This window comes from Chiroxiphia lanceolata, chromosome 12, assembly GCF_009829145.1.
Source record: "Chiroxiphia lanceolata isolate bChiLan1 chromosome 12, bChiLan1.pri, whole genome shotgun sequence".
NCBI classification, from domain to species: domain Eukaryota; kingdom Metazoa; phylum Chordata; class Aves; order Passeriformes; family Pipridae; genus Chiroxiphia; species Chiroxiphia lanceolata.
In genome coordinates, this window is record NC_045648.1 from 11,134,096 (window position 1) to 11,145,584 (window position 11,489).

Below are 11,489 nucleotides of genomic sequence, written 5' to 3' on the forward strand. Positions count from 1 at the left end.
GAGTTTTACACAAGTGTTTCACTTTCCCCGTGGTCTTTGTCGCTCCAAATCCAGACGTCAACGAGTGCATCCAGAACCCTCTGCTCTGCGCCTTCCGCTGCGTGAACACTTTTGGATCCTACGAATGCAAGTGCCCCGGGGGGTACGTTCTGCGAGAGGACCGGAGAATGTGCAGAGGTAAAGCTCCTACCAGACTCTCACAGTTATGAGAGAATGATTTCAAGCTCCTGCAGGGGCAGGGCTCTGACTCACTGCACTATTGGGCCAGGGTTTTAATCCCAGGAAGTAACTGAGTCAGAAAGAATTTGGGATGAAATTCTATGGTTTGCATTACACACTTGATTGTATTAGTCCTGTCCTGCCAGTAAACTTACACATCTGCCTAAGTGAGGTCATATCAGATGATGTGGTTTTGTCTTGCACTAAAAATGGGCATTTGGGAGAAATCAATTTGCTCAAGGCTCATGTATTTTATGGTTAGTTTAGAACAATAAATGTTTATATAGGGTTTGATTACAATTGAGATTCCAAAGTCAGAATTTACTATTGTGAATTTCCAGGATCATCCCTCTATATAATGAAGTCTAAACCTTGTGTTTTAGATCAGAATGAGTGTGAAGAAGGAATTCATGACTGTGACTCAAAACAGATGGAGTGCAAAAACCTAATTGGTACCTATATGTGTATCTGTGGACCTGGTTATCAGCGCAGACCAGATGGGGAAGGCTGTATAGGTAAGTGACACTGAAGTGTTGAAACTCCTGAAGCACGCAATTCCTCAGCAAAGCTAAAAATTTTGGATTTAACAAAGTGTTAAGGAACTCAGGGGAAGGATTTCACAACTACCTGTGTAAGGATCTACTGGTGCTGTACACATTTCACTTTGCTCTTCAGGTGTGCACATGTGTGGGCAGAAAGTAGAAAATCTGGATGTGGGTGCCTTTACAGTCAATTTATACTGCTGCTGCTGCATAGCTCTGAGGGAAGAAAGCAGAGATTTGGATCCATTGTTGTAGGCTTGTTTAGCTCTGTTAGCACGAATGAGAGTAGATCTGAATTGTTTTTAAACCGTGGATGGCATTCAGAAGTGCAGCTGTAACTATGAAAAATTTTGAAAACCAGTGAGGAATATATTGCAGAGAAAATGTAGTAACAACATATATAGTATTGTGAGCTAAATGGTCATCTTTCCTCTGAAAATTGAATAAAAGAGACTTTTGAAATAAAAGAAAAAAATGGGGGTTTAACCAGGCAGAATGCACAGCTCAAGAATTCTATAAAACCTCTCTAACCTGCATTATTCCAGTAATGGACTTGATTTTTGTCATGTAATTTCAAAAAATAGATGAGAATGAATGTCAGACCAAGCCTGGGCTCTGTGAGAACGGCCGTTGTGTGAACACAGTGGGCAGTTACAGGTGTGAGTGCAACGAGGGATTCACCGTCAGCGACGCCCAGGACGAGTGCCTTGGTAAGTCCCACATTAACACCCCAGTGAACTGTCACTTGGATAGCAGCAATTGGGGTTGAAATTAAACTTAGAAACGTACAATGAGAAAACAAACTGTTGAATTTACATGCCTTTGGGAAGGAGCCTTTGTATGTAGGGGCCCTCTTGCAAGTTCTTCCTTCCCATCCTCACCATATTCCTGCTTCACTCAGTTCGGTTGGGGTGACTTGCTATGAAAACTGACTGTTCCGTGGTTTCAGTCAGCCAGCCAGCTCTGACATTTCTCAGGTCCTGATTTTCAGCCAGTCCTTTTTCTCTGGGTTCAAACAGAAACATACATTTTTATAAGCATATTGTAATTTCTTCTCTTCCAACTTTTGCTCAGTTTCCTGTCTTTGTTTCCCGTAGACGTCACACTCTCTTTCTCACTGCTGATAGTCTTTCAGTTCCACAGTCTCAGGGTGAAGTATGCCCTTTCTGTTATATTTCTGACTAAATTCCCAGTATCTCATGACCCTCTGGAGGTCGTCACCATTAGGATTCTCTGTGATGCACCATTTGTCTTCCAGACAACAGGGAAGGCTACTGCTTCATTGAAGTCTTACAAAGTATGTGTCAAATCGGATCAAGCAACAGGAACTCTGTCACCAAGTCTGAATGCTGCTGTGATGGAGGCCGAGGCTGGGGGCAAAACTGTGAGGTCTGTCCCTTCCCAGGCACTGTGGCCTTTAAGAAGCTTTGCCCTCATGGCCGAGGATACATGTCTAATGGAGCAGGTACTGACTTTTCTATTAAATGCTCTCTTAGACAATGCCAAATTAAGTGATAAATTATAAAGTATGTGAACAATGGGAGGTCCTAAATGTTTTGGATATCAGCCGAAATTTTCTGAGAGTTTTCATGTTGAGAAACTCCAGTCCTTTGGGAGGAGTATGCATAGCCAAAGTCCCTGGATGAGGAGGCATCCACCCCATCTTGGAAGAGACTTACTTTGCATGCTGGTTGATTGACAGGCACTCAAATGGGAATTTGCACTCTCACATTTGAGTGTGTTGCAGGTACACCTTAAGAGCTATTTGTGTTCATGAAAGCAAAGTGATGTTTGATTTGTGGAGGCTAATAAATTATGAATTCCAGTTGTTTGCTTCCAATTACAGCTTGTTCATTGCATTTGGAAGCTAGATTCCATGTTTTTCCACTTAATATTCCTCTGTAATCTGTGCAGTATTTTATTATTTTATGTACAGTGTGAGTTTCTTTATGTCAGGTCACAAGAATCTGTTGGAGCTGTATAAAATCAGTTGTTGTTCCACTGAGAACTAACCTTCCTTTAATTGCAGATATTGATGAGTGCAAGGTTATTCACGATGTTTGCCGCAACGGGGAATGCATCAATGAGAGGGGATCTTACCGTTGTCACTGCAACCTTGGCTATACTACAGATATAACTGGCACTCTCTGCATAGGTAGGTTTTTCACCATGGTGTTTGTATATGAGGTTTATTTCCAAGAGATGACTTGAAGGGGGAAATAGAAAGATTTTGAAAAATGAGAAAATAAAATATCATTTGTTGAAGTGCTTTGGGGATTTTGACTTCCTTCTGATCTCTCCTGAATGTTTTGAAAAACATCATCACAAATCTTGGTTACCAGCACTGAGGTATCTGGTTTTGCTTCTTCTAGATCTGAATGAATGTAATGAGTCTCCAAAACCTTGCAATTTCATCTGCAAAAACACAGAGGGGAGCTACCAGTGTTCGTGTCCGAAAGGATACATTCTGCAAGAAGATGGGAGAAGCTGCAAAGGTAAAAATCAAGAACAGAATTAACTGCAGAAACTGTGTTTCACAGGCAAAAATGAATGCAAGGACATTTAAATGATGCAAATCTGTCTCCTTGATTCATATGAATATTTCTACTGAAGACAGTGTAAGTGGTCTGCATAGGATGGAGCTGGTGTTTCAGTTAGCTTTTTGGTAATCTGGATGAAGAGTAGATCCACAGGTATTTCTGCAGGATGATGGCAGCTATCTTAAAAGATTTTGTAGCCAACAGTGTATATATATATGATTGTTCTTATTTTGGTAAGCATGTTGGTTTAAGCCATATTATTCAGTGATAAATAAATCATAATAGATGCAAAGATGAGTTTGGCTTGCAGTGCATTGTGCTCACCATCAACAGAATTTTTACCTACTGCTTCTGCAGTGTGCTGGATAAGGCACAGCACTGCAGGAGAGATTTTGAAATGTTCATTAGAACTCCATATATTTATGTATCTTGGTAACAAAGATCTGACTGAATCCACACAAGTTAGAGCAGCAATTCTTAACTTGGCATGGAGAACGACAGTGAAATTTGTTGTTAGTGTTTCCATATTTCTTTTGGAGTAATAGTGTGCTTCAGTGCAAGGCTACTTTCCAGTCTGCCAGATCTTCTCCTGAAGGTGGTGACTTACATAATAAATATCTGCTCAGTCAATAAATGGTAACAAGAACTTTCAGGCAGATGAGAGTGGTGTCTAATTCAGCACTGGCATGGACACTGATGTAGCTCCAAAGTCCCATTCATTACATGTGAGGCTTCATGAGAGAAGAACTAGAAGCCAGCACAGAAAGTGAGATGTAGATTCAAAAGGCTTTGTTTGCTATGTCATTTATTTGTAATCACTTCTTTCTGAGTCCAGGGAACGTAAGTGAAAGATGTTCTCTTGGTTTTTTTTCAGATCTTGATGAATGTGCAACAAAGCAGCACAACTGCCAGTTCCTTTGTGTCAACACCATTGGGGGGTTCACTTGCAAATGTCCTCCTGGATTCACTCAGCACCATACAGCCTGCATTGGTAGGTGATGGGGGAAGGTAGACAGATTTGGGATTTATTACTGACGCTTATTCCAGAAGCAAACTAGCAAGGAGGTAAAATCATCTTCCTGAGAAACCAAATGGAAAAATAGGCCAGGTTCTGATCCCAGTCCCCCCAGAGCAGAAGATGCAAAGAGGCCCTCCCTCCTACCTTTCTTTGCTTTCATAATTTATGTCTTTGAGATTTTGCCTTTGCAAGAACCAGACAGTATAAACACCAATTTGTAATTCTTGCCTTACCCTTTCTTATCCATTGAGCCAAAAAATAGTTCTATTTCTGTTCTTGTAGCTTGTTAAGATCGTGTCAAGGCTTCTGGAAATGATAACCGTGAAATACACATTTCTGCAGTTGTCTTTTAAACACATATCCACTGGATCTATGGAAATGTTAAACTAAACTGCTTCCTGCAAAACATACTCTCCTGCCACCATCCTTAGCAGGGCTGAATGATCACTTTCACAGCAACAACTACAAACTAACACTCAGGCTTTGGTTTCCTCCAGATAACAATGAATGTGCCACTGAAATCAATCTCTGTGGGCCAAAGGGCATTTGCCAGAACACGCCAGGAAGTTTTGTTTGTGAATGTCAACGTGGCTTCTCACTCGATCAAACTGGGCAGAGCTGTGAAGGTGGGTACAACACAGGCCTTCTCTTGCTTCCTTCATCTCTCAGCCATACTGTCATCCCAGGAAGGACCTGTGGAGTAAGCATGTGTAGATTGAAGGGGGGGGGTGTATGGAAATTTAGCAACAAGGCAGTATTTCTCTCCATGGGCCAGGGTAGTTGGATATATTGCAGGATGCTAAAGAGCTGGACAGATATTTTCTGAGGAGATGTCAATTTAGCCTGGAATGTTTCAGTTTAAGTGTTGTAAGTTCAGTGAACTTTTGTTGAATCCTTCATGGATTTCTGAGGGACTCACCAAGGACAGGAAGTCTTGCATCTCCAAGGCAACCTGCTAAAGAGAGAGTTCAAGGGCTGTAGGCTTATTCCTCTGGGTCCCTAGAGCCTTCTCCTGGGATAGAGTTTGGTTTGTTTTGAAAAGAGATATCCTGGGATTCCTGGGTTGGATGCCTGGGTAAAAGCAAGGGTCTGTCTGCTGAGGAGCTGGGACCCCTAGGAAAGAACTGGGGGGGTAACCATATACAAATGTCTTTCTGCTGTCTGCTCCATAGCAGAATGCAAAAACTCTGAAAACTGTGGGTGAATGTGAGCTTTCTGTGGTTTTCAGCCCTATGTTTCTTGCTGTGGAGCCACAAATCCAAACCTGAAAGGCCCAAAGTGGTCTCCCAGCACTGACCAGGTTTTTGGAAGATCCTGAAATATACCCATACATATGATATATGAATATATATGATTATTTGTAACATACTTTTCAAATACAGCATAATTTGAGCTTCTCTCCCAAAACTCAGAGTGTATCTCACTCTTTTAGATGTTGATGAATGTGATGGAAACCACCGGTGTCAGCATGGCTGCCAGAATATAATCGGAGGATACAGGTGTAGCTGCCCACAAGGATATCTCCAGCATTACCAGTGGAACCAATGTGTTGGCAAGTCACTTTTGTAAAGTCATACATTAAAATGCATGTTACCTGTGTTAGCAGCAAGAAGTGAAGGGCAATGGTGCAGTTTGCCTTTTTTTTTTCCTGATCACAGTTTGCTAAGTTCAGCAGTTCCATTCCAAGCCTGCCCTCCTATGAAAGGCAAAGTAGACGTGAAGCACCCAGTAAGCTCTGCCCTGGTTTGACAAGTGTTTAAGCACAAAATTCTCCTTGAGGGTGCTAGGAATTGTATTGGCTTTGAGGGAACTTGTGTTACCTGAGTATTTTGTGGTCTAAACAAAGGAATTCTTACTCAGCCATGCAACAGTCTCTGCTTAGACACAGGTCCTGTCTGAGAGTGGATGGTGGATTGAACCCAGCAGACTCAGAACTACAAGTTTGGATTGTTAAATTGTAAAATTCAACTTCTGGCCCAAAGCATCTAAAATTTTATTAAAATCCCACTTGATCTGTGCTTTTGCCATTCTTACAACACCTACAGGAAGGCTGCTGTGTTTAAGCCCTTTGTACAGAATTAACAATTTGTCATATTTGAGCAAAGCTGCTGCTGTCTGTCTAAAGATGCTTCCTTGCAGCTTTGTGATACAATTTACAAGTGCTTACAAGACAATTCTGTTTAAAATGAACAAATGTTAGTGCTCTTTAGTTATGTTAATTACTAAATGCACTGGTGCATTAAGATGCCTTTCTGAACTATTCTTCCCTATCTAAACTTTGTTTCTATCCCAAGTCTCTGAGCCCTCGTAGGTGGGGCTGCATGTGCAGAGCATTGATGCTGGTTTTCACTTGAGCAGTCAGAACTGGGTCCTGTGCAGCAGTCATGGGAAGAGCCTCTATGTCAGCAGTGTAGTGTGTAGCATATTCAAACAAGAGAAACAGGAGTGATTTTTCCTCTAGTGACAGCTGTGTGCAGTTTTCATCACACTTAATGTGAACTGGTCTTTTGTGGATACCCAGAGATGTGCTTGATGACCTCTTTGAGAACAAAGGGCTTTATAACTCTGGCTTTCTTTGCTCTCAGAAACATAAAAATGCTTTTGCTTGTTATCACTGTGGTGCTCCAAGGAGGTCTCTGCTGTTGATTATTCTTACCAAACCTCCTGACAGTTTTTGCAGTCCTTGCTGTGACATTTACTTGCTTGTGCTCCAGCACTCCATGCCTGTAACATACAGAGAACAAGGAGAGAGCACAAACATATGGGGGTTTTGAATGTTAATTAAATTAGCAGAGTTTAGAGTTAAATCAGAGTTTAATCTGCAAGAGGATAAAAAAACCCAACACCCAACCAGCACTGTCACATCTGGCTGCTGAGGACACTGTGGAATCTGAAAAAGTGCAGCACTGAGTTTTGCGAAACATCTTGGCTGTTTCCAAGTCTTCCTGGGTGAAATCATTTAACTAAGTGTATTTCCAAACCAGGTGTACACTGTTATTCCAGCTTTTGAGCTCATTGACTACTGTTTAGATTCATATAGGGAATACCAGTTTCAAAATGCACAAGCGCTGGTATTTCCCCCACTGAAAGAAAGGCTTCAGCCTTGGCACCGAAAATACTGGTCCCCAGAAACTTCACCAGGGAAAATGACTCTGAGAGCCACAAGTGGGACAAGACTAAGCCAGCACTTCCACCTTCTTGGACATGGATGGGGCAATCCAGGCAGAACCCCAAAGCTGCAGGGAAGGAGGCTTGGTTTCCTCTGTCCTCATGGCATCTTTCGGAGCCCAGGAGAGCAAGGCTGCTACCTGACAGCACAGCTTGCACAGAGCCCGAGGGTCCCAGAACTGGTGTTTTTCACTTTTCTTCATATCTTTTCTTCCACCAGTCACCCAAAATGCGGGAACTAATCTCACTAGTGTTCACACTCTTGCTGTGAAGTGAATGTATCTGCTCTTGGTACAGTAACTTTCTGTGGCCCAAACTTGCATTTATGACATAAGTGCTTTTAGGTGTGACAAATACTGAAACATCACTCTGAGTTAATGGCAAACCCCTACAGGCTTCGGGAACACAGAATTCAGCCTCAGGTTTTATACCTTGTGTTCTCCACATGTTCACATTGTAATGTTTGTGTCTGTATATGCTTAAGATGCTTATCTAGATCTCCTGGGTGTACCATAGGGGAAGAATCTCCATGTAATAGGTTTTTCCGTGACAATTCCTTCATATTCCTTGGCAATCCCAACTCTGCAAACAGTTTCTGTCTTTTTTAGCTTATTTAATGAAGTGTTCAGGGACTTTTGATGTTGCTGCAACACATTTAGATAATCACTGAAGAATGCTTTGGTTCCTCCCATGTCTTGTGTTGTCTGTGACTGCATTCCCTGCCCAGGCAATTCCATAGTGCACCATGCTGTAAATCAGGCTGCAAGAAGCAAAGTCATTGCTTTTAAACAGAGAAGAAACAGGCACATTGTTTGGAAAAAAACAATAATGCTCTGACTTGGTAGTTATTCTCCTGTAACCTGGATGCTGAGGTCAGAGATGCTGCTCTGTACTTTCCAGATGGCATTTCTTGTGTGTGCACACACATGCAATGGACATACGCATTAATCACAGAACACGGGGAACAACAGCAGTCAGAACTTTTTTAAGCAATTTGCCACATCAGACAAAAAAAACTCAGACCAGCTACATTTCAAAAAGCAACCATTTACAGTAAATAAGCCTGAACTGACCTTGAACTCCTACAGTGCCACACTTGGGAAGTTTGGAAAAGGGCTGGCTCAGAATGTGGCAATCTGTTGTACCTACAGCTGTGTTTATTTTTACTTTCCTGCTTGCTCCTGTACCTTACCTGTACCTAATATTTAAATGTGAATGTGTAGGAAGGAATTTTCAATGCCTGGAAAAGGTGTCAGAGCTTGATTCCTTACTCTTTCTCCTTAAATGTCGAATAGCATTTTAAACAGGGGATTATTGGACCAGATTGTTGGCTGAACAAAGTTTTATTCTTTTCAGTTGTTTCTGGAACAAAAAAAAAGCTACCTCCTCTGTTTCTCTGCTCTCCAGAGCATGAGCTGACGTGGCACAAAACATCTTCTGTAGAGTAGCCCAAATGTTGCTGTGCTGTATGGTTGTAGTCATCTCCTAGCGACCGCTGCCCCAGCTGAGGGTGAGGCCGAGCCCTGCTCTGTTTCTGTCAATCCCATGTGGCAGCACCTTTAGCAGCAGCCAAGCACGACCTGGCAGAAGGGGTAGGCTGGGCCACACCTGAGAGTGAAAGTTAATGTGGTATATTCTGCTTCTTTTCCAGATGAAAACGAGTGTCTCAGTGCACACATTTGTGGAGGAGCATCTTGCCACAATACTTTGGGAAGCTATAAATGTATGTGCCCTACCGGATTTCAGTATGAGCAGTTTAGTGGAGGTTGCCAAGATATCAATGAATGCGGTTCTGCACAAGCCCCATGCAGTTATGGGTGTTCAAACACTGAAGGTGGCTATGTCTGTGGATGTCCACCTGGTTACTTCAGAATAGGACAAGGGTAAGGGATTCTCATTTTAAACTAACAGATACCAAGGGGACGTAGTTCACTCCTTTCTTTGTAGTGTGGAGCAGCAGAACCAGGGGAAATGTCAGCAATTAAAGAGGGATAGGACTGGGGAGGTGCTCAAGAGCTGGAGGCACCTGCTGATTTTGGAGATGGGGAGGAGGGTGGGAAGGGAGGGTTTTAATGCTTATTGAAATTTGGTCAGGGCTACCAGGTTCAATCATATATTTTAAGCTACTGCTTTCACCTCTCCTGCACACCCCAGCAGCCTGCCAAGTCTTCTGAGCTTGCCACTTGGGAGCTCACACCCCTCGCTGTGATTTGTGGTGTATCACTTGTCTCCTTAAAAAAAAACTTAACAAAGCAAACATTAATAATAACACCCCCTGCCAACTGCAAAGAGAAATGATATTATACAAGTGGTTTCACCCGCTGGTTGGAATAACAATTCTGTATGCTCTTATATGTTTCATATTCTTCTGTGTTTCAAATGAATATTTTTTTAATAAATGTCTGCTTTATTGAGAAAACCAATTTTCACTTGCCCCAGTGGGAGTGCTAGGATAGTGCAACCTATAGGAGCAAGAAACCCAAATGGAAAGCAGAAAGATCGTGGCTTAAATTTTAGAAGAGACTAAAACCTTTGGGATGCATTATGAAAGACCTCACTTTTCCGATTTTAAAGAAGTTTCTGAAAATTGGTCTCTTTAAATGTGTTCCAGGCTGGATAACAGAAATTACTAATAACAACTCAGAGCTTAAGCCTGTGTTTTTAAAACCCTTAAATATTGGCAGGTCTCTCTTGGGCAAAGCCTCGTGGAGCCAGATTCTTGAAATCAGAGGTGGCTGTGTTGTGTCTCAGTGACAATTTTGTCTGTTGATTTCAGCAGAAGTTTTTCCTAGGAAATAAATGCAACATAATTGCTTTATTATTTGTACTCACAGTCCCCCAAATTCAGCTTTTGATAAGATCTATGTCTTGCTGGAATTAATTCTGAATTTCTTCCGTCCTCAGACACTGTGTTTCCGGAGTGGGGCTAGGCAGAGGTCAAGGACAAGAACTTTCACTTAGTGGAGAAGTAGATGACAACTCCCTCTCTCCAGAAGCTTGTTATGAATGTAAAATCAATGGCTATCCCAAGAGAGGAAGGAAGCGCAGAAGCACTAATGAAACTGCAAGTGAAGCAGAGGTAACTGGCCCTTTTCTGGAGGGGGGAAAGGGTTTGTGGTTGTCTTGTGGACTCAGAAGGAGGTGTGCCAAGAGACAATACCTCGGGAAAAATCTACACCCCAAAGAAAACAGACCAAAGCTGGTTTGGCATGTCAGGTAGTCTGTGTGTGGGCTTTCTGGAGCTTTTCACTATCATTAGGCAAGGCCCTGTACCCAATATCTGTGTCACATCACAGACTGGAACAGGTGCCCACCCAGCTGTGTAGAGAGCAGTCCACTCACCAGCAAGGGCAGGCTCTGGGGTCAGGGGCAGCGGGTGTGTAAAACCATTGTGTGACCTTGTGGCCAGAAAGGCAGGACATGCTGGTCAGGGTGGATGTGGACCCTGCCAAGCAGTGCTGTCTTGTGTGTCTGGGGCTGGAGCCCTCTCCAAAGCAAACACAGCTCTGGACACACACACTCACCTGGAGGGAGTCCAGGGCTGCAGCCCTTTCTGGGTCTTGTCCAGACCCTTGCTCTCAGTCACCCAGGTGGCCATCCTGGGGCCAAGGCTACCAGCCTAAAATATGAACACTCTGGTAAAATGTTGTCACACTATCATTACTCTGAGGTAAGTACCACCTGGACTCTCTGCTCATGTGTAGGTGCCAAAGAACTTGCTTTTCCATGTACAAATGCAGGGAATTCGGGAGCCTGTTCGCTGTTTTCATTCCATGCTCAGTGAGTGGTGCTCTGCTAACACAGGAAGGCAGGAGACTGGTTTTGCCTATAAAGTGTGAACATTAGATTTTGGGCAGAGTGGGATCATAAGCTGTATTTCTTCAGTGTGTTTTACTACTCTCTGTGATTAGTGCTGGATTTGTCTCAAGGGTGATGTAGAGCTTCCCTTGCTTTCCAAATGAAAACACTACAGCTGATGTGCTGTCTGAAACGTTACCACCC

At 42.8% G+C, this 11,489-nt stretch overlaps 1 protein-coding gene across 1 annotated transcript in view; it reads left to right on the plus strand.

Moving 5' to 3' along the window:
* Nucleotides 1–11,489, plus strand: part of FBN1 (fibrillin 1) — a 146,399-nt gene that overhangs the window by 133,117 nt on the left and 1,793 nt on the right. Inside the window, 11 exon segments of the mRNA XM_032699840.1 lie at nt 55–177; nt 603–734; nt 1,346–1,471; nt 2,020–2,226; nt 2,791–2,916; nt 3,134–3,256; nt 4,176–4,292; nt 4,817–4,945; nt 5,752–5,871; nt 9,139–9,370; nt 10,392–10,566. Coding sequence (XP_032555731.1) covers nt 55–177; nt 603–734; nt 1,346–1,471; nt 2,020–2,226; nt 2,791–2,916; nt 3,134–3,256; nt 4,176–4,292; nt 4,817–4,945; nt 5,752–5,871; nt 9,139–9,370; nt 10,392–10,566 — 1,610 coding nt within the window.